General features: G+C 41.6%; 1 protein-coding gene across 2 annotated transcripts in view; it reads right to left on the bottom strand.

Moving 5' to 3' along the window:
• Nucleotides 1-21,670: 21,670 nt before the first annotated feature.
• Slc4a1ap (solute carrier family 4 member 1 adaptor protein) overlaps nucleotides 21,671-23,875 on the bottom strand; it is a 33,064-nt gene continuing 30,859 nt past the window's right edge. Inside the window, exon 14 of one of the 2 annotated variants that reach the window (XM_057762443.1) lies at nucleotides 21,671-22,072. In XM_057762443.1, the coding sequence (XP_057618426.1) occupies nucleotides 22,023-22,072 (50 nt within the window). In that variant the 3' untranslated portion in view covers nucleotides 21,671-22,022. The remainder of the gene's footprint in view (nucleotides 22,073-23,875) is intronic. The other variant, XM_057762434.1, reaches the window with a different exon arrangement.

Consider the following 23,875-nt stretch of genomic DNA (forward strand, 5'->3'; position numbering starts at 1 on the left):
GTGCGAGAAAAGATGTAAGTGTGGGAGGTAAGTACCAAAAAAAAAAAAAAAAAAAAGTTAGGGGAGGGGAGGGGGAATACGTGACAAAGATAATGCCTTAGCAACAATACACAAAGTTTCCCAATATACCAAGTTTTTCGAGGTATCTGTATATGAATTGTATGGTCTCTTGATCATCCTCGGGATAGGAGGGGTGTTGTGGAATATTATCTTAACTATGTAAAGGTGTGTTACATTTGTTTGTGCTGCATTTGTTTAATTATGTAAAGATGTGTTGTCTTTGTTTCAGCTTGCCTGCCTAAGGGACCTAACTGGTCTAACAAAGCTGAAGGACCAATAGCTAGGAGAGAGAGGAGTAGGCGGGGCTGGGGGCAGAGAGAATGAATAGGAGGAGAAGTCAAGGCTTGAAAAGAATGAGAGAGAAGAAGAGAACGAGGAAGAAAGAGAGGGATATGCTTGGGGCCAGAAGTCAGGCGGCCACCAGCCACACACTGGAGGAAGCAGGAAAGACAGACAGAAAGACAAAAAGAAAGAAAGAAAGAGAGAGAGAGAGAGAGAGAGAGAGAGAAAGAGAGAGAGAGAGAGAAGGGAGGGAGGGAGGGAGGGAGGGAGGGAGGAAGGAAGGAAGGAAGGAAGGAAGGAAGGAAGGAAGGAAGGAAGGAAGGAAGGAAGGAAGGTGAAGAGCCAGGCAGTAGTGGCACATGCTTGTAATCCCAGCACTCGGAAGGCAGAGGCAGATGGATCTCTGTGAGTTTGAGGCCAGCCTGGTCTATACAGAGAAATCCTGTCTCGGGGGGAAAACAAAAGTAAAAAACCCCAGGGATGGAAAGATAGATAAACAAATTAAAATAAGAGCTAAGATAAGGCCAAGCATTCATAACTAATAAGTCTCCATGTCATGATTTGGGAGCTGGTTGGTGGCCCAAAAGAAAAAGCCTGTTACAGAGGGGACTCTTACTGTGTACCAACACTATCATAACCCTTCAGAGTCAGAAGGTGATGTCTGCAATTGTGACCTCCAGCTCTGCAAAGCCCAGGTTTCTTCACCTGTACACGAAGGAGGGTGGACTGAGGGACTCTGAAGCCTCCCCTCCCCCATCACTGCAGCGTGTTCTCTTTGCTCGTGGTTTCCAGGTTTGTGTGCTTTGGTCACACAAGGCGCGCCTCGGGATGTAGGAAGGGTGCTCTTTGCTTTGAGGAGCACTGACGAGGTCCGTGCTCGTAATGGAGATGTTTCCCGACGTGATGGCATCACAGGCTGAGTTTCTAAAGCCCAAATGAGATGAGCGGAAACTTGACAACTGTCGTGTTATGATGATAACGTTGTAACATTACATGTACACATGTAGAAACCAGTTCTCTACAGTGTGGTCCCGGGATTGAACCCAGGTTGGGGTTGACAGGCCTCGTGGTGAGTGCCTTTCTTTACAAACTGAGCCATCTTGTCACCCCTTTTTCTGAGTCAGAGTATCTCTTGGTTGACTAATGAGCTTCGGGGTTCCATCCGTCTCTGCTTCCCCAAGGCTGGGATCACAGGCACAATGCTGCCATGCCTTACCAAGTGTGACATTAGAGTTAACTGTCAACCTCACAGCATCTGGTATCACCTAGGAGACAAGCCTTTCAGCACATTTGTGAGGGATCACATTGACTGTGCTAACTGAGGTGGGGAAACACACTGAAAAGAGGTGGCACCATTTCCTGGACTTGGTCCTAGGCAGTAGAAAAAGGAGAACGCGGGCCTGGTGAGATGGCCGCCAAGCCTGAGACCTGGAGGTTAAGGACTGGCTCCTTCCAATTTTCTTCTTTCCTTCACACCATGCCACGCTCATCTTGTCCTTCCCTGCCGCAGACACAACAGATAAAGATGAAGTTCGAGGCAGGGGAAATCAGGCTGAGCCGTTCACTCTGCTTCCTGATCACACATGCAATGTGACCCCGCTCCAAACTCCCGCTGTTTCGGCTCCCCTTCAGGGTGGACGGTGCCCCTCGGCCATAAGCCAAAATAAACCCTTCCTTACGCTGGGATTTTTATCGCAGCAGCAGGGAAAAGACAGACAGACTTTCTATGTCCTGGAACTAGCTCTTGTAGACCAGGCTGGCCTCGAACTCACAGAGATCCACCTGCCTCTGCCTCCCGAGTGCTGGGATTAAAGGCGTGTGCCACCACCGCCCGGCCTTTCGCTTTCTTTAAATGACCTTAAAATGACCATATTTCACTTAATGTTTTCTCCTTTCTAGTGATATATGTATATATACACATATATATTAAGAAAATTGGTGGGGTTTTTTTTGAGACAGAGTGTTACTCTGTAACCCAGGCTGGTCTTGAACTTGTGGCAGTCCTCCTTCCTCGAGTCCTTGGGTACTGGGGTTTCAGGCATGAGTCACCAAGGTCTGATTAGAAATTTTAAATAAAATCTTAAAAAATGTTTCATGAGATTTTTGAAATTAAGGTAATACCTGACTATACAACATTCTATAAAAAGCTAACCCATGGAGATACCAATCCAAAGTCCCACAGAGATGCTTCAGCTATGTTGAATATTAAGGTGGACAGATTGATTAGACTTCCTGATACTGACGATCCAGAGACGCTTAACTTGTATTATCTTTAGTCTGCTTACCAGCTGCTCCTTGTCCACCTGACCTAACACCCTTCTGGCTGTCAGGTAGAACTCTAGAACACATTCTAAGTAGACCACCACCGCCATTGTCTTCCTACACTTAGCAACTTAAGGAACTAAGAGTTTCTTTTGCTCGTAATTGCAGGGTGCAGCCCACCATGACAGGACAGGACGAGACAGCAGCAGAAGCTTGAGACAGGTGGAGACTCTGCACCCATCGTCAAGAAGCAGATGGAGATGGAGATCTACCCTCAATACTTCTTCCTTTTCATACACTCCAAGATCCCAGCTCGGGGCATGGTGCCACTCACAGTGGGCGGGCCTTTCCACCTTAATCAGCCTGGTCAAGATAACCTCCCATAGGCATGCTCCCAGGCCAATCTCAAGTGATTCGAGACCTTGTAAAGTTAATAATTGAGATCTAATCTTCACATTATCAATCCAAAAGCTATGAATGTCATCAGAGAGCATCTGAAATTTCTAACAAAGTTTTCACCAAATTGCTTTAACCCGACCCGCCTGTAGATCACGCCTGCGCATTCTGTAAATGCATTGATTTATGACATTATTTTATTCTGTAACTAGAAAAAAACTCCTAGGGCTGGAGAGATGGCTCGGTGGTTAAGAGCATTGGCTGCTTTTCCAGAGGTCCTGAGTTCAATTCCCAGCAACCACATGGTGGCCCACAGCCATCTGTAATGAGATCTGGTGCCCTCTTCTGGAATGCGGGCATACATGGAGGCAGAATGTTGTATACATAATAAGTAAATAAATCTTTAAAAAAAAAAAAAAGGAAAAAGAAAAAGAAAACCTCCTAAAACCACTTCCATGGTGAGATGTGTCATTTGGCACAACTTCAATCCACGTTGCTATGCTTCGGTCATTCCTATTTGGCTCACAATAAAGTATTTCTTGATTTCTTTGCAGTGAGACTATGTTTTGCATCAACAATTTTTGGCACCATTCAATGCTGGGCCCTGTGCTGGTCAGTTTTATATCAACTTGACACAAACTAGAGTCATCTGGGAAGAGGAACTCTCACTTGAGAAATGCCTCAATTTTGCCTGTAGGTGGGGGCTGGAGAGATGACCCAGCAGTTAAGAGGGCCTGGGTTCAATCCCAGCACCCATACGGCAGCTCACAACTGTGTGTGACTCCAGTTCCAGAGATTCAATGCCCTCACACAGACATACTATGCAGGCAAAACATTAATGTACATAAAATAAATATTACAAGAAAAGATTTGCCTGTAGGTAAGTCTGTAGTACCTTTTCTTGATTGATTGACGTGGGAGAGAACCGCTCACTGTAGGAAGTACTTCTCCTGGGCTGCTGGTCTTGGATGCTATAAGAAAGCAGGCTGAGTAAGCCATGAGGAATAGCCAGTAAGCAGCACCCTTCATGGCCTCCTCATCAGCTCCTGCCTCCGGGTTCCTGCCCTGTTTAAATTACTGCCCTGACTTCCCTCAGTGACGAACTGTAAACTGAAATAAGCCCTTTTCTTATTGGGGACTGCAGACCCACAGACCCTGAATTTTCAAGGGCCCCTTCCTGCCGGAGTAAACAGCTTGTTTTCCTATGCTTGCAGCTGCTCTGAGCACGAGACCCTCATGAGTTCCTGATGGCAAGGGGGTGGTTTCTGGTGGACTTGCAGCTGAAAAGTCCCGAGAGCTAGGGCGTGGCCATTAGTCAAGGAGAGCCCTATAGAAGCTGCCCTGGAACACAATAAAAGGGGCATTCTTGTTTCAAGGATGACCCGTGTCTGTGTGTGTGTGTGTGTGTGTGTGTGTGTATGTGTGTGTTTCAATCTCCAGCCCCTTGTTCCACTCACGAACAGTCCCATGGTGCAGATGGTACATTTTCTCCCCAAGTTGTTGTTGGTCACGATGTTTTATCACATCAAGAGAAACATTAACTAAGCCAGGTCCACGAAATAATCCACTCTCACTGGTGGGGTCAGCAAAGCCAGTGCTAGGTTCCAGCAAGGCTCTCTGTGTCTAGTTGTCTGGCTCACCTTGTTAGGTGGATGCCAGCGAGTTCTTTCTGGGGGTCTGAGCCTTCCCTGTGGTTTCAGTAGACAGTCTGCTGGTTTCTTCCGAGTTGGCTGTATATCCTCTCCTTTCACAGCATTTGGATGGAGCACTGAGTCGTTCTGAGAACATTTGCTTGTTAGCATTTGGCCTTTCTCCCCCTGCCATTCCTCAAATAGGTTGTTGTTTGTTTCTGTATCCTTTCCCGTATTTTACAGCCTAACCCCTTTCACTTGAGAAATTCTATGATTGTGTGCTCAGAAAGATGATGAAAACAAGAGGAGGCCTTTGCTCCCCACAGCCCACCAGGGTGTAGGTGGCAGGGGGAACTCCCCGGGATGTGCAACGACCTCAAGGGAAGATCAAGGCAACATACCCCAGTCTTGGTTTGTAAGAAATCTTGTTGGCTCAGCTCAGAAGACACATATAAGGGCTGATCGTCCAGTGTCTTGAGCTCCATCTCAAACCTGAAGACGTGCAGTGTAAGCCCAAGACACAGCAGAAGAGTGCTGACCTAGGAACAAAAACCGAAGGGGCTGCTCTCATAAACAGCATGCAAATTTGATCCAAAATGCAAATTCCACCAAGCTAGAAGGTTGGCTGTAATTTCACGGAGGAAAAAAAAAACATTAAGATGGGAAATAGCAGAGGAGAAAATGTTTGGAGAAAAACACCATTTGGTGCTCCAGCTGGTTTTATGTTTGATAATTATGGTAATTTAACTTGCAAGTATTTGATTTTAAAAAAAGGGATGGTCAGAGTAACTTTTGACATCGCTAAATTGTCCACTTATCTCACTACTAACTAAGAATCCTGGACAACAGAACCAAAGCTCAGAAGCGCACAGCCTACTCTACCTGGAATTTAAAAGTATACAGTAAAAGAAATGATGAAAATTTCAATTTAAAAAATGCTACCAGAAATGTTAACGACAATGTTAAGGAAGAGGAAATCATTAGAATTTTAGGACTGGGATGCAGTTCAGTGGGGCAGCACTGGTTGTTCGTGTGCACGTTGGTCTGGTCTCCTCTCCTGTAAGCCCCACACAGAACAGCACTCTACAGCAAAGGGGAAGTACTACGGACCCTCAGATAAAGCCTGGAGGAAGAAGAGGTCCTGACACTATCTAATCCTGGACGGAACTGGGCTGAGAACACCAATTACAGGATTTCCTGAGTCCTGTCAAAAACACTCTGGGACTGAGGCGCATGCAGGGCTTTTTTATTTTTTAACTTTTATTTTTTTAACCTAGAGGTTTTGAGTATGTATTATGGCTTCCAGTTTTGAGGGGTTTTGGGATTCCTGAATGTGCAAATGAATGCATTTACATCTGTTTCTTGTGCCTTTTCTTGGGCTCTTTTTCTTGTTTGTTTTGCCCTATTCTGATTGTTTTTTTTTTTTTTTTTTTTTTTTCTCCTTAGATGCCTATTGTTTTCTTTCTCTGCAGCTTTGGAGCCTATCCTGGAACTAGCTCTTGTAGACCAGGCTGGTCTAGAACTCACAGAGATCCGCCTGCCTCTGCCTCCTGAGTGCTGGGATTAAAGGCGTGCGCCACCACCGCCCAGCTTTTCCTTTTTTTTTTTTTTTTTTTTTGAGACAGGATCCCCATCTCCCTCCATAGCTCTGGCTGTCCTGTAACTCAATATGTAGACCAGGCTGGCCTCAAACTCAGATATCCACCTGCTCCTGCCTCCTGCCTGCTGGGATGAAGACCACCATGCTCAGGCATCCTGTGTGTTTTCTAAGGAGACAGAAAGGGGGTGGGGTCTAGATGGGAGGGATGTGGGGAGGACAAGAGAAGGGAAACCATAATCAGGAATAAAAGAAATTTTATTTATTTATTAAGAATCACTCAGCTGAGCAGTGGTGGTGCACACATCTTTAATCCCAGCACTTGGGAGGCAGAGGCAGCTGGATCTCTGAGTTTGAGGCCAACCTGGTCTACAAGAACTAGTTCCAGGACAGGCTCCAAAACCACAGAGAAACCCTGTCTCGAAAAACAAAACTAAACAAAAAGAAAATATTTTCACATCACCATATTGACTTACACATCCCTGTTCTCTGGCCTTCCCTACTGAATTAGAAATACCCATGAACAAGGGCAGCTCCTCCCCTCCCCCACCGCGTTGCTATCAAGCAAAGGGAGCTATTAACCTGCAGGGGTACAGCAGGTTTCACCTTCTGACCTTTCTGCCTTTCTCTGAGCCCCTCTGACATCTCAAGGACATGACTATAAACTTACTACTTTGGTTATTTCTGCTGGGTGCATCTAATTTAGTGCAATCTTATTATGTTTGGGTTTTTGTTTGTTTTGGTTTCTTGTTTGTGTTCATAATTACTGACTTCATGTAACTGTTTATGGATCATTTTGTCATGTGTCTGTAAGACTGTGTCCACAACCTGACATTCTTAGTTAGGACTCCAATATACAGGGCTTTGCCTTTTGTTCCCAGTCTAACTATCCGGGGATTTCTCTTTTGCTTCTTTTGAAAACTGACATATAAACAGTGATTACTCAAGATGACTATCCCAAGCCCATCCTAGTTAAAACACAGACATAACAGATTTTTAAGATTTTCTTTTTCTTTTCTCTGATGTTTTTATTTTCTCCTATCAACAAATTTAAATGAAGTTCTTAGGTTTGTTTGTATCTTATGAACTAGGACAAATTTGTACTAAGTTTATAATACATGAGCTTTTTATTAAGTCAGTTTGAATCAAGTTTGAACAGGGCCCTTAATTTTCTGGTTCTGGAGGCAACAGGCAGCTCCTGCACAGAAAGCCTTGACACCCACACCTATAAAATGCTTCATTTCAGGATTGCAGGTTTTAACCACTTCATCACCCACTGCTCATTCATGTCTGGCAAATCACCTACACTAACACTATTGCTTTGTGTTTTGTTTTGTTTTCGAGCCAGGGTTTCTCTGTGTAGGTTTGGCACCTGTCCTCAGACTCGCTCTGTAGACCAGGCTGGCCTTGAAGCTGTGGTGAATCCTCTAGCATCTGCCTCTCAAGGGCTGGGGTGACAGGTGTGCACTACCGTGCCTGGACTACCACTCGACATTATAACTAAGTTTTAGACTCTAAAATTTAGAGAAAGTTATGCATTTGGGGGCTACCAATGTTTCTGTATACTGCCTTTAGACATAAATGCTGTGGGGAGCAAAGGAAGCCCACGATTAGTGAAATCCTGCGTGAGCGTGTGCTGTTGACATGAACATGGCATGAGGCTCAAAGGGACTGCGGGGAAGGCGGGTTCTTGCTCAGGGGTTGAAGTGTGAACACTGATAGTTATGCAGAAAATTCCACCTTGCCTTTCTCCTCCTGGATTTGATGGCCTGAAGGTGGCTTCCCTACAGAGACTCTGTCTACATGCCTCCTGAATGCAGCTGTACGCAATAACCACACCCCCTGTTCAACTTGAGGTGAGACACTGACCTTCCAGGGTGCTGCTGTTTCTCCTGGTTTCTCCTTCAGTAAGCCCAGCCCATCAGATCCCAGCGTCTCTCTGTGCCTGCGTGTTTGTCTTTTGCATTCCCTCATCTTGAGGCATTTGGTTTGTTGACAAAATTGGCCCCCAATAGTTTGATTCAAACTGACTTAATAAAAAGCTCATGTATTATAAACTTAGTACAAATTTGTCCTAGTTCATAAGATACAAACAAACCTAAGAACTTCATTTAAATTTGTTGATAGGAGAAAATAAAAACATCAGCAGAAATAGTAATACAACTTGCCTGTCATTATTGTTAGATATTTAAGGTTATAATGTCCATTTTTTCAGTTTACACACAACTTCCTGGGTTTTCACTGAAGCACAGTTATTTTTGTTAAGAAAATTACCTAAATTGAGAAATTTTGTAAAAAAAAAAAAAAAAAAGAAGAAGAAGAAGCAGCAAATATGAGAAAGGTATAATGTTTTTAAGATAAAGTTTTTTAAGTTTAGAAAAAACTTTTAAGAAAAGATTTTTAGATATAAAATACAGATTTTTTTTCCCCCTAAAAGGAAAAGATTGTTCTAAAATAGAAAAGGAAAGATAAGGCCAAAAACCAGAAAGCATGTTGCAAAAGGCCTGCCAGGCCACAAGAAGGTTTGTAAAAGATAAATCTTAAATGATTTTACTATAACAAAAGGTTATTGGCTTCCTTAGGTCAAAACTAAATGATGAGCTAATGAAGAGTAAAACCTAATCACTTCTTCACTTCTCCCAATAATAAGGTCTTAAATTTTTGTTGTTGTTGCTTGTTATTTTGTTTTTAGAGACAGAGTTTCTCTGTATAGCTTTGCAGCCTGTCTTAAATTTAAAAACAAAGCAAGGCACAGCTTAGGCTGGCGTGGTGGTGACCGTTTAAGCATTGGCCCAGCACCCCGGAGGCAGATGCAGGTGGGTCTGAGCTCCAGCCAGGGTACAGTGAGACTTTGCTTTAAGGGGAAAATGGCTTAGAGAACAAAACTTTACGCTTTACCCCTGACTGAATGAGGCTCCTGAAACGTCAGATTTTATCAAGTGCCTCTAACACAGTGTTACACGTTTCACTGTTAAGGCTGTATGTTTTCTCACTGAGTTAAGTAGGGACGCCAGCATTAGCAGTAGGAAAATTTCTATTAGAAAGGATCCTATTTATTAGCCATGACCATACCATTTCATAAAACACCTTTAGGTTAGTTAAATTGTAATAATTTCCCAAAACCACAGTAATCAGCACTTCTACACCTAAAGTGGCTTGTTTTCCTAGATCCTGCCACCTGCTGAACCTGTGACCAGGGTCATGCTCACCACTCCTGGCATCCTCATAAAGGCCAATCTCAGACAAAAAGGGAAGCTTTGACCCCATCCCCAATCCCCTCCCCAGGGCTATCCCTGGTCTTCGGCAGCCGGTGCGCTCTCTGGTTCCCCAATCCAGAGGGCTCTCTTTTGAGGGTTTTCTTAAATTACACCTGTTCTGTTGTAGAAGTCACTATTTCCTTGTCTGTCTGTCCTCTGCAGACCTTGCACTTGGGACACAAAGGCCAGAAGAGGGTGTTGGATTCCTGGAAGCTGGAGCACCTGGCTTGTTACTTGGGTCCTGGGATCCAAACTCCAGTTCTTATGGCTGCAGCAGATGCTCTGAACCACAGAGCCATGTCTCAGCCCTAATTCTTACTCTTTTAGGACACATTTTTTGAAAATATGTATCTTTTAAAACTTGCCTGAAAAACTTGGGGTTTACTCTTGTATGTTTTTTTTTTTTGTTTTTGTTTTTTTTTTTTTGTTTTGTTTTTTTTGGTTTTTCGAGACAGGGTTTCTCTGTAGCTTTGGAGCCTGTCCTGGAACTCCCTTTGTAGACCAGGCTGGCCTCGAACTCACAGAGATCCACCTGCCTCTGCCTCCCGAGTGCTGGGATTAAAGGCGTGCGCCACCACCGCCCGGCTCTTGTATGTTTTTTAATGGTAAGAATAATCCCGATCTTGATGGTTCAGTGATATCATGTCTTCATCGTTAGCCATGTCATCTTTTGGTGCCAACTGTTTGCTTACCCAAACTTTTTTTTTTTTTAATTTATTAGATGTTTAAAAAATATCACTCCAGCCGGGCGGTGGTGGCGCACGCCTTTAATCCCAGCACTCGGGAGACAGAGGCAGGCGGATCTCTGTGAGTTCGAGACCAGCCTGGTCTATAGAGCTAATTCCAGGACAGGAACCAAAGCCACAGAGAAACCCTGTCTCGAAAAACCAAAAAAAAAAAAAAAAAAAAAAAAAATCACTCCAAGTTCCCACTCCCTCCCCTCCTCTCATCCTATACCCATCCAATACTCAGAAAGGGTAAGGCACCCTGCCCTGTAGAAGGTCCAAGGCCCTCCCTACCACATCCAGGCTGAGCAAGGTTTACATCCAAAGAGAATAGGATCCCAAAAAGCCAGTACATGCAGTAGGGATAAATCCTGGTGCCAGTGGTCCCCATGCAACTGTCCCCCACATTCAGAGGGACTGGTTTGGTCCTATGCTTGTTTCTTCCCTGTCCAGCTGGAGTTGGTGAGCGCCCATTAGCTCAGGCAAACTGTTTCAGTGGGTGAACCCTTCACAGTCTCGACCTCCTGCTCACATTCTCATTCCTCCCACTCTTCAACTGGACCTTGGGAGCTCAGTCCAGTGCTCTGATGTGTTACCCAAACTTCTTACAGTACTCGAGCCAAATCTTCACGACAGGAACAACAATTTTTCACTACTCCCTTATTACTCAGTGTAATTGGGATAAAGAGAACAATTCCAGACTTTACATTGCCAGAGCTCTGAATTAACTCTACCTAGGGAGTTTCCTTGTGGGAGGTGATTCTATTTAGATCTATAACCCCTAGAGCCAAAGCAATGGAAAGTCTTCCTGCTAAGAATAGTAACTGGGTCCAAACAACCGGATAACCATAATGCCACAATACTGGAAATGATAAAATACAATAAATTCCTAGATAAGAGTCAGCCTGGAGGCTGGAAAGACAGCTGAGAGCTCTTGCCACCAAGAATAACAATCTGAGTTCAATCCCCAGAACCCACAAGGTGAAGGACAGAAGCAACTCACACAATTATCCTCTGACCGCTACACGCATGCTGTAGTGCACAGCATATACAGGCATATACAATAAATAAATAAGTAAAAAGAAAAAAGTATTAACCTGGCCAGGTGCATTGGCACATACTTTTAATCCCAATACTCTTCCTTAGGAGGCAGAGGTAGGCAGATCTTTGTGAGTTCAAGGCAGGCTGGTTGATGAAGGTGTAAATCACAAAATCCCACACCAGTTTGGAATTATGATTAATAGGATGGTATTTATTTAAAGGGGAAAAACTTATAGATCACCGTCCCAGACAACAGCCCTCTGCGCAATCACGAAGAAGTCTAGTCGCCCAAAGCGGAGCCGGAAGCAAAAGAAGGAGGAGACGGAAGTGGCCGCTTTTTTAAAGGGAGAGAGACCACGCCCCAATGGGCTGGTATCTCAGTGGTTATTGGCTGGAGGAGCGGAAGGACCTCCCGCAACACCTCCCCCTTTTGTTTAAGTAAGAGAGTTCTAAACCTACTATGAAATTATATACAATAAGTACAAATATCCTATTCTAACTAGCTTAGGTCTTGTATAATAAATAGCTTGGCCAAGTCATGAGTGGAAAGTAACTACATTTATCTAGTCTTCAACCCCATCGAAGATCTGAGAAGGGAAATAATGTTACCTGACTAATTAGGAAGTGCAATCAAACAATTTCCAAAACATGCAACAAATCACAGAGACAGCTAGCTACCTGGGCAATCACCCAAGGTCACGTTTGCAGCGTTGAAGCAACCAATTTTGGCTAAGGCCTAACATAACTGACATACCATTTTCAAAGGCAAGAAACTTCTCAAAACTATCTTACCCTGTCTTGGCAGGAATGTTTTTTCCATTCACGGATACTCTGTATCTCTGTCAGTGGTTGAGATATGGGCATTTCTTTGCCCAAAGGCCAGTTCTGCCAAAAAGAAAGGCTCCAGGTGGAGTGTCTTTGGTGCTCAACATTCTCTCGGGAATAGAACGGTGTTGCCAGGAGCAATTGTGTCTCACTACCACAAAACTCTGACTTAGATTAAAGGCCATTTTCTACAGTTCTTTGAAGAGGTTGAAGATTATCTATCTATACTGAGTATAATCTCTATGTATCCAAATAACCTGATTAGTCTAATTATAAATGACAAACTTGGAATACTATTGATCTATATAATTCTCAATACCTATCTAACTTAAAGACTAAGACAATAAACAACTGTGAAACAAATGAGGATAATGACCTCCAAATATAAACAATGTACAAATATACAATGCAATATGGTAAATATATATCAATACACAAACAATATATAAGTATCTTAATCAGAGGTAGAAATGTACACTGCAATATGGTAAATATACAATATCAATACAATGTATATATCAATACATAAAAAATGTTTTAAACAGAGGTAGAAGCATGAATGCATACAATAGTCAATATAATTTAACTTTGTATCAATATATAAGAATCGATACCAATATATTTGTCTCAAAACAATAACTCACAAGTACTAACAAGCACCAATCTATTATCCCATCATCCCATAATCCCTCTTTTTTTTTTCCAAAAGATCCCTGAGCTTATAAAATTCCTCCCCCAACCATCAACTGTATACTAATTATAATCAACCCCTAAATGATGTCCCTAAACCTAAGGGCAAACTTTACTGGGAGAGGGGACGTCATCCTCTAGAATTACTTCCAGCTGTTATGGGGGCAACGTTCTTTCTGGGGGATCCTGTGAAAGTAAAATGATGGATAAATTTCAAGATCAATGTCTTTTAAAATTGCAAATAGTCTCTGAGTATTTTGTGGAGGTCTGGCCAGAATGTTGTACAAGATGTGCACCATTTCAGCTAACCAAGTTGGAATCGTCTTGTGCAGCTGGTACCCAAAACAGGTCTTGTAGTAGTGTTATCAGTATCATGACATCATATCAACCAGGTGGAGCTGTTGTTATGGGGCCCCATCTTCTTCCTGGAAACTTCAAATGTCACTGCAGGAAAAACTCATTGTTCATTGTGAAAAACTTCAACACTAATCATATAGACATATATAGACATACATATATTCAATGAAAGGTATGATAGATCTGAAGAAAAGCAAAGATGTTTTCTAAACTCATATTTCTTTCTGTCCCATATCATGGCTCTTGACATGAGACAGAAACTCCAGAAACTCTGGGTTTTTCTCTTACCAACAGGCTTGGAATTGGAGAGGGATTGAGCCAGAGTCCAACTTCAAAACCAGCTCTATATATTTATAAATAAATGCACATTAATACATATTTAAAGATAAGTGTAGAATAATTTTACTTACGGGACCTATTCGACTTTCTTGCCGATTCTTCTTGGGTTGTAAATAGTTTCCATCTGTCAGTATTCAAACATCCAGGGTCCCTCGAATTTTTTGAAGATGAGTGTTTTCCTGCAGAGATAAGACGAGAACCCTGCCCCCATTCTATATGTTTTTCTTACCACCTGTATGAATATCATCATTGTGGATGAGCTGTCATTTCTCCTTTCCAAGAGGTTTCTCCTCTTCAAAATGAAACTTTATTATTTTTGATGGTATCCACAATTTTTCTTCTCCTGTGGAAACAAGAGCAAAACCCCTTCCCAATGTAGAACATGTGGCTTCCATTGAGAGGTCAGTACATCTTTGAAATAAATCGGTTGATTTAGTTCAGCAGACTTTTCCATTATCCAATGTCTTTCTGCTGCTGTTGTTTCTTTCTCATTAGCGTTAAGAAAATTCAAGGTGGGAAGAGATGGCACAGAGGTTAAGAGCATTGCCTGCTCTTCCAAAGGTCTTGAGCTCAATTCCCAGCAACCACATGGTGGCTCACAACCATCTGTAATGCCCTCTTCTGGCCTGCAGGCATACACACAGACAGAATATTGTATACATAACAAATAAATATTAAAAAAAAGAAAATTCAAGGTTAATAAAGCATTTTGTAATCTATTTCTGGGGGTATTTTCGGTCCCTTTCTGTTTGTTCAGCATATCCTTTATAGTACGATTTGATCTTTCTATAACTGCCTGACCTGTAGGATTATTTGGTATACCTGTAATGTGTTTTATAATATAATAAGCAAAAAAGCATTTCATTTTCTTAGATACATATGCTGGACCATTGTCTGTCTTTATTTGTGCAGGTATACCCATGATGGCCATAACTTCCAATAAATGTGTGATTACTGAATCAGCCTTTTCTGAGCTCAGGGCAGTAGCCCATTGAAAGCCTGAATACGTGTCTATGGTGTGGTGTACATATTTTAATTTACCAAATTCCATTAAGTAGAACACATCCATCTGCCAGATTTCATTTCTTTTAGTACCCTTTAAGTTACTCCCTGCAGGCAACGGTGTTTGATTATAGAAATAACAAGTAGGACATCTTTTTATAATGTCCTTAGCTTGTTGCCATGTAATGGAAAATTCTTTCTTTAGGCCTTTACTATTGACATGATGCTTCTTATGAAATTCTGAGGCCTGCAACACGCTTCCAATCAATAATTGATCAATCTCAGTGTTGCCTTGTGCTAGAGGACCAGGCAGACCTGTATGGGACCAGATGTGTGTTATGTACATCGGACAAAGCCTGTTCCTGATTATGTCTTGTACCTGGATAAACAATGAAGTCAACTCTGTGTCAACTGGTATAAATTCAGCGGTTTCAATATGCAAGATAACTCTTTCTGCATATTGTGAATCTGTAACTATATTAAGAGGTTCTTTAAAATCCCTTAGCACCATAAGAATGGCATATAATTCTGCCTTCTGGACAGAATTATAAGGGCTTTGCTCCACCTTACTCAATTCATCTGACTTGTAACCGCTTTCCCTGATTTATTTGTATCAGTATAAAACGTACAGGCTCCAGTTATTGGAGCATCATGTACAATTCTAGGAAGAATCCAAGAAGTTCTCTTTATGAGGTTAAGTCTACCACTTTTGGGATAGTTGCTATTAATTTCTCCCAAAAAATTAGCACAAGCTCTTTGCCATGGTTCATTGTCTTCCCATAACTTTCTTATTTCCTCAGTAGTAAAAGGCACTATAATTTCTGCTGGGTCTATACCTGCTAGTTGACGAAGTCTCAGCTTACCTTTTATAATTAATTCAGAGAATTTTTTCCACATAAGTTTTTAATTTTTTACTTAGTTTATTAGGTATAAATATCAACTCTAAAATAATATCTTCTCTCTGCATTAAAATCCCTGTTGGAGAAATTCTGGAAGGCAATATGACTAGGATGCAGCTAAGATTTGGGTTCACCCTATCCACATGTGCCTCCTGTAATTTTTCCTCAATCATTGTCAGTTCCTTTTCTGCTTCAGCTGTCAGTTTTCTTGGACTATTCAAATCTTTATCACCATCTAAGGTTTTGTTTAAATGAACTATTAGATCAGGTGTTATCCCAACAGCTGGTTGTAGACTGGAAATGTCTCCTAACAATCTTTGGAAGTCATTAAGGGTCTTTAACCGGTCTCTCCTAATTTGTGCCTTTTGCGTTTTAATTTTCTCTAATCCTATTCTGTAACCTAGGTAATTAATAGAATTTCCTCTTTGAATCTTTTCAGGGGCAATTTGTAATCCCCACCTAGGCAAGACTTTCTTTACCTCTTCAAACATCCTTTCTAAAGTATCATTATTTGAATCAGATAACAAAATGTCATTCATGTAATGATAAATTATGGCCTTGGGGAATTGTTTATGAATTATTTCCAATGGCTTACTTACAAAATATTGGCACAATGTAGGACTATTGAGCATCCTCTGTGGGAGGATAGTCCATTGATATCTCCTAGTAGGCTGAGAATTATTATAAGTAGGCACTGTGAAGGCGAATTTTTCTCTATCCTTTTCTTGTAAAGGTATAGTAAAAAAACAATCTTTCAAATCAATAACTATAAGAGGCCATCCTTTTCGTAATAGAGAAGGCAAAGGAATTCCAGATTGTAGTGGGCCCATAGGTTGAATTACCTTGTTGACAGCTCTTAGATCTGTTACCATTCTCCATTTACCAGATTTCTTTTTTACAACAAACACAGGAGAATTCCAAGGGCTGGCTGATTCTTCAATATGGTGAGCATCTAGTTGCTCTTGCACCAGCTGTTCCAATGCCTGTAATTTATCTTCAGCTAGAGGCCACTGTTTGATCCATATTGGCTTCTCAGCCATTTTAAAGGTAGAGCTGTTGGTACCTCTAAAGGTTTGGTATTTGCTGTATGTTCTTGTACAGCCTGAATGGCTGGTGACCTTTTTCCATAATACCTCATCATATCCTTCCTAGAATTGTGAGTTCCTGGAACTACAGGAATGTTAATCTGGGTATTCCATTGCTGTAGTAGGTCATGCCCCCATAAATTTATTGCAATATTGGCTATATATGGCCTTAGTCTTCCTATTTGCCCTTCGGGCTCTATGCATTCAACCCATCTTGTGCTTTGTTTTACATGAGATAGGGTTCCAATTCCTAGGAACTGAACATCTACCTCTTAAAGAGGCCAATTTGGATGCCAAGATTCTGGAGTAATGATACTTACATCCTCACCTGTGTCTAATAAGCCTTCAATAAAAGTGCCATTTATACAGACTCTTAGCTTTGGTCTTTGATCGTTAATAGAAGTCTGCCAAAATATATGTTTACTCTGTCCTACTGGGTTTTTTGAGACATCCTCCACGCGTAATTCATCATTTAGACCAGTATTACTTTTTACAGCAGAAATTGGAGCTTTTAATTTTCTTGGTGAGGCACATTCTCCGCTGTGACTGGAAATGACTGGGCCACTGTTGGCTTGGGTGCCCGCGAGAGGCCCCTCAAGGAGTTTCCCGATGGTATTGGGTTGCCTTGTCTGTCTGTTGTTGACCTGCATTCGTTGGACCAATGTAGGCCTTTACCACATCTCCTACATATACCTGAAGGCCGAGGTCTCCTATTTTTGTCATTCCCAGAGAAGATATTATTCCTAGAAATTCTTTGCCTGCAATCCCTTTTCAGAGGTCCTAATTTACCACAATTAAAACACCTGGCAGTTTAATGTCTCCTCATTGCTTTGGAAATCACTTCTCCTACCCAAGATTTACCATTATAGCTAAATGTCTCAACATTCATTGTATGCTGAATCCATTCATCCATAGGTGCTGATCTAGACCTTAAAGGCCCAATTATCTTTTTGCATTCTTTGTTTGCATTTTCGAAAGCTAGAGATTCAAGAAGTATTTGTCTAGCTTCTGGGTCTGTTACCCCTATGTTCAGAGCCTTAATTAATCTTTGCAAAAAGTCAATAAAGTGTTCTCTCTGTCCCTGCCTAATCCTGGTATATGATTTGACCCTTTTCCCTGGATCTTGTATTCTATTCCAAGCATTTAAGGCTGCCTTGTGACATAATGACAATACTTCATCATCATAAAGAGCTTGGACTTGTAGATCAGCATACGCTCCTACACCAAGAATTTGATCTTGGGAAACTTCCACACCTTTTTCTCTTCCTTGCTGTTCCATATGTTTGGATTCTTCTCTGAAATAAATTCCAAACATCAAGGAAGGTCCATCATCTAAAACTGCAGACACTAACTGATGGAAATCATGTGGGGTAGCTCTAGCATTAGAAGCCCAAGTCATTATCATTTCCTTAACATATGCAGAGTGCAAGCCAAAATTAACAATAGCTTGCTTAATTTCTTTTAGATCATTCATTGCTATTGGCATCCATCTAGCTTCTCTGACTCCCTTTGAGCCTTTAGAAGTTGACGCTTTGTCAGAATGAATTACAGGGTATGTCGCTAAAACCCAGGGTAAGCCAGTTCTAATAGCTGGTGGTGGCATTGTATCCTGTCCTTGTGCCTTCTTCCTCTGTTCACCAGCTCCAATAATTTCTTCAATCATTTCAAATCTTTTTTATTATTGTCTCTTTTGAATCCTGAATCTCCTGACCTGCATGAGTTTCTAGTAAAGATTGTATGGTTCTTAGGAGTGCCATAATCTTCCTACATGATAGAATATTCTAAAGAATACTGAAACCTTAATTTAACCAGTAAATTAATTTATCCCCATAGTGATATAAACCTTACATGATATAATCTATTGTATTAGTAAACAAAACAGTAAAATTCGTGTTGGAAAAGAAAACTGCCATATTACCTATTATCCAGCAGGTGGCGCTGTTGCCAAGTCGCGATGAAAACGGGGTCCTGTTTCAGTGTCCGCCTAGTATTTGTTAAAAACTGGAAATGCAAGTTGCTCAACAAAGTAAATGTAATTGAATCAATTCCGTACATGGAACCATAAACCCAGAATCCAGGTGTAGAGAAGAACAAGCGGGAAGCCGTGTCTGCCTCCACATGACAGAGTTGCCCCAAGGAGTTGCAGCTTTCGGCAACCGTGTGCTCTGTTTCGCGCCACTTAAAAGCTGCGCTTGCAAGGGAGATTTAAAAACGACTCAGAAAAGAGCAAACCAGGCAGGCAGAGACTAAGAAAAGCCACTGCGTGATAATTTATATTAAACTGCAGGCTCCGCGCACAAGGTACAGGCCGCGGCTGAGGGAGGGAGGGCTCGCACCAAGCCGTGTTGGTGGCAGGCAGCCGAGCGGGAGAAGGAGGGTTCTAAAACCAAACATTAGGGTGCCAGATGATGAAGGCGTAAATCACAAACAATCCCACACCAGTTTGGAATTATGATTAATAGGATGGTATTTATTTAAAAGGGAAAAAACTTACAGATCACCGTCCCAGACAACAGCCCTCTGCGCAATCAGGAAGGGAGTCTAGTCGCCCAAAGCGGAGCCGGAAGCAAAAGAGAGAGGAGAGGGAAGTGGCCGCTTTTTTAAAGGGAGAGAGACCACACCCCAATGGGCTGGTATCTCAGTGGCTATTGGCTGAAGGAACGGAAGGAGCTCTCGCAACAGCTGTTCTACATAGTAAATTCAGTCTAGCCACGGCTACAGGTGAAGCCCTGCCTCAAAAAGAGGAAATAAGAAAAAAAGAAAAGAAAACCCTGTCTCAAAAAACCAAAATTCATCTGTTACAACTCTACCCAGATTTATTGTGGCATAATCAGTTCTAATGACGATCCACCCTGTTACATGTGGTCAGATATTCCAACAAATGGGATCTAACCAAACTATCAAACCTCACTTTATAGGAGCAACTTGACAGACTCAAGCTCCAGATGACAAACAGCACCGTCAGGACTGAACGGCTTTGGAGTGACATTGACATTATTGATTCTTACTACGGATACTAGAAAGATTTTGGATTAAGTCTTTTTATCCAAATCATGCAAAAAACAGCCCTTAAAGGCAATAGCATTCATGGTGTTTTTAATCAAAATCGGCCAAATGCTTGAGACAAAATTAAGCCTCTCTGGGTATATGTGTACAAGACTGGGAATTTTAGGACAGACTGAATTTGCTAAATGCACACCTTAAAAAAGATCACACCCTAGGGGCCCATGTTTTCAGATTACATGAGACTTCAAGACACCATACGCTACAGATAGCCAGGGTTAGAAAAGTACTACACAGGACTCAGATTTCGCCAATGGCAAGTACATGGGTAATGTTACAGAATGAGTTCAACAGTCACACTTCCCGTTCTGATTGGGAAGTAATGAAGGCTTAGTGATGCCCACAAAAGTGGTGGGACCCTGATTTCTCACAAGTCTGGACTCTAGTTTCTTCTCCTGCCACTATTATTTGGTACAGGAGGAAAGGACAACTTTGTTCAGAAAGAATTCAAAATGATACTGTATTGTGATCACACTTCTTTTGTAACGTGACTGTCCACGTGCGGTTGTAGGTCGGGATATGGTGTAACACCACCTGGCATTCCTAATCACAACAAAGAGTTATAAAAACCAAGTAGAGAAAGCCAGTGCACACAGGGTTTATAGTTGTAGAATCAAGAAGAAAAACTAGATTTAAAAGGCAAAATAAGCCAGGCAGTGGTGGTGCTCACTTTTAATCCCAGCACTTGGGAGGCAGAGGCAGGCAGATCTCTGAGTTCCAGGCCATCTTGGTCTACAGAACAAGTTCCAGGACAGACAGGGCTGTTACAGAGAGAAACCCTGTCTTGAAGAAAACAAAAAATAAGAATAAAACATTTCAAACACAAACATTAAAATAAAACCTCACAAACTAGAAATAAAATCATATTCAGTCTAGCTGAAGAATAGGATGAGAGGTTTTTGTTGTTGTTTTTCTGTTTAAAATGCCTATTTCCACCGGGTGGTGGTGGCACACGCCTTTACTTCCAGCATTCGGTAGGCAGAGGCAGGCCGATCTCTGTGAGTTCGAGGCCAGCCTGGTCTACATAAGCTAATTCCAGTACAGGCTCCAAAGCTACAGAGAAACCCTGTCTCCGAAAACAAACAAACGCACGCCTGTTTCCCTCATCTGCAACCTTTACCATTTGTCCTTTTTTGATTTTGAGACAGGGTCTTTCTATGTAGCTTTGGCTATGTTGGGCCTCACTATGTAGTCTAGGCTGACCTCGAACTCATGGAGATCTTCTTGCCTTTGCTGCCCAAGGGCTGGAAATTGGTAGCTTGTGCCATCATGCTTGATTTACCTTTCTTTCTTTGGATCATTCTATGTTTTTATTTTAATTGTAGGTATAATATTCCTGTCACCTTTGTGTAAACATGAGATGGAGATGGTAAAGAAGGGAAAGAAAGACCCAGATCATGAGGGTTTTTTCTTTAATGGCTTTTACAGCTATTTCTCTCTCTGAAGAATGCCTTCTTGCCCACTCAGACTCATCTTTATCATGTCTCTAGCACTATGAGACACATATAAAACAGCATTTGGATTGGCCAGTTGTCTCAGTTGGTTAGATCATGGAGTTAAAAAGTATTTAGCCTTTGCATGCATGACAGAAGTGTTATCAGAAGTTCTAGGGGATAAAACTATACCAAACTGAATATTCTATCAGTTGATTGACTGCCTTATTAGAATTCTGTGTTTGTAAAAAGTTGGAATGCTGAAGAACCAGAAACAAATTATGTTGGGCTATTTTTGGTGACTTTAATAGACATTTATTGTCTATCTCAGTGTCTGCTCCTATATCCTCTAACAAACGAATCTTGTCAACATGCTGTGGGTAGATCACCATCCCCAAAGTGAAAAATGTCATGAGAGCATCTGAACGCTATAGCAGAGCATCCCCACGGTAACTCACCTACCTGCAGTCTCCTCCCGCGTAGTTAATACACACACTGATTTATGACCTCCTTTTATTTTATACTAATAAAAGCTCATATAACCACTTCCACGGTGAACCTACTTCCATGTCCCTTGGGGCGACCTAAACCCATGTCCCTTGGCCACAGCCACTTACATTTGACTACAAATAAACTACCTCCTATTCCTCTTGAGAAGAAAGGTCTGTTTTGGCATCCAACATTGAGTCCTATAGACAATCCACGTTCACTGGAGGGGTCACCCAGAATGGCACGAGGTACCAGCACAGGCCCTAAATTATATCAGAAGCTATGACCTTAAGTCAACATTATGGAAATCATCATCACCTTCTCATTTTATAGTGGGGTCATGTCTCTTATTTTATTGATTTTCAGTGTACATGGTTCTTTTTTACATATATACACAAACACTTAAATATAAACACCAAAATTCAGAAAAATCCAATAGGCAGATAATTTTAGAAAGCCAGGGATACAGAAGGAAAAAGTCAGTCACGAGATTTTACAAATGGTCTTCTAAACTTCCCTAGCTGTGACTTGATGTATCATCCCAAAGAGCCTGTGGTCCCCAAGATCTTCCTTTGGGATGCTGAGCCAATCAGTAGCCATACTTGTCATTAAGATGAGTTCTGCCATCTCCACTTTGACCTACACCAAAAGATAAAAAGAAAAAATGTATTTACTTTTCTAAAGTCAAGAAGAAAAAAAATATTCATTTTTTTCTTTTTTGTTAAAAGGTTTATTTATTAATTATGTATACAGCATCTGCCTACGTGTATCCCTGAAGGCCAGAAGAGGGCACCAGATCTCATTACAGATGGCTGTGAGCCACCATGTGGTTGCTGGGAATCGAACACAGGACCTCTGGAAGAACAGTCAGTGCTCTTAACCCCTGAGCCATCTCTCAGCCCCCGAAAAAAATATTCAGACATCATAAGGTCAAAAGCAAAACAAATAAGGCAGTTTCTTTTAAACAAAAAATTTACTTAAATTTTTTTTCTTTTTGTTTGTTTGTTTATTAGTTTTTCAAGACAGGGTTTCTCTGTGTAGCCTTGGCCATCCTGGAACTTGCTGTGTAGACCAGGTTGGCCTTGAACTCACAGAGATCTGTCTGCCTCTACCTCCCAATTATTGGAATTAAAGTCATGTGCCACATACTTTGCCCAGAAAATTTACTTTTTTGGCATAATTTCAGAATATAGTTTATTTTTACTTCTATTTCAACATTTATTAGTGGATAAAAAGCAAATATTTTTACAAACTAAAGTTGTAATAGTTGCTAGTATTTTAGAAACACCATTCATCAAAAAAAAAAAAAAAAAGTGATGGGCCTATGGGGAAAAGAATCACTTCTTACAATGTGTGCACCGACCAGCACAAGACCATTGCAGTATCATTAGAATGCAATTCTGGGCACACCTCTGACCCAGGGACATTAACTTCACTGTTTTCCCTACAGATTATCGCCAACCTTATACATTTTATTTACTTAGTTTGTTCAGTAATCTTTACCTTTCTCAATTTCAGTGTTTAATAATTTTCTTCATAATTTTTTCCTCCCTGAAACAGGATTTCTCTGTAACTTTGGAGCCTGTCCTGGAACTCTCTCTGTAGACCAGGCTGGCCTCAAACTCACAGAGATCCACCTGCCTCTACTTCCAAAGTGCTGGGATTAAAGGCGCATAGTGTTTTATTAGGCAGGGTTTTTCATGTGACTATATAATAAACTTTTATCCCCCTGAATCCCACTACCCTTCCCTTTCTCCCCTCCCTTTAGCCCCTTCATTCTCTGGACAGTTCCCCTTTCACGTGTAAGCGTGTGCTCTCATGTGTCTACGAAAGTCTCAGACCCACAAATATGGACCTAGTTCACCTACCATGATGGCTCATTACAGAGCTGTAATAAACAGCAGAAGACTAGACACATGGCAAGTGTCCAGAGTCTGCTGTAAAAAGAACGAAAGTACACTTTTGTTGTACACTGACACAGTGGCATACACCTGTGTGACCAAGCTGGCTTTGATTTCATAATCTTCCTGCCTCAATCTCTAAATGTGCACCATAGAATAGACATCCCCATCTCTATCATATTTGTCCATATATACACACAACAAAAATTAATGAAAATAAATAAATGACAGATAAGGAGCTGGTGAGATGGCTCAGTAGGTAAAATCACTTGCTGTCAAATCCAAGAAGTCCAGGACCTACACTGAGGAATGACAGACAAGCTGACTCTTGCAAGTTGTCCTCTGTGTTCCAAATGTACATCATGGCATATGTGTGTCTGAGTGCACATGTGTACACACACACACACACAATAAAAAAATAAAACCAAAAATCAATAACCATAGTGTCAATTAAATGAGAAACAAGAAATCTATAAATAGCAGTGGCTCTCTGAATTGTGCTAAGTACGAACAGTGAGTAGAAACCCTCCATTTGTGTGGA

The sequence above is a fragment of the Chionomys nivalis genome, chromosome 1 (assembly GCF_950005125.1).
Source record: "Chionomys nivalis chromosome 1, mChiNiv1.1, whole genome shotgun sequence".
In the NCBI taxonomy this organism is placed as follows: Eukaryota; Metazoa; Chordata; class Mammalia; order Rodentia; family Cricetidae; genus Chionomys; species Chionomys nivalis.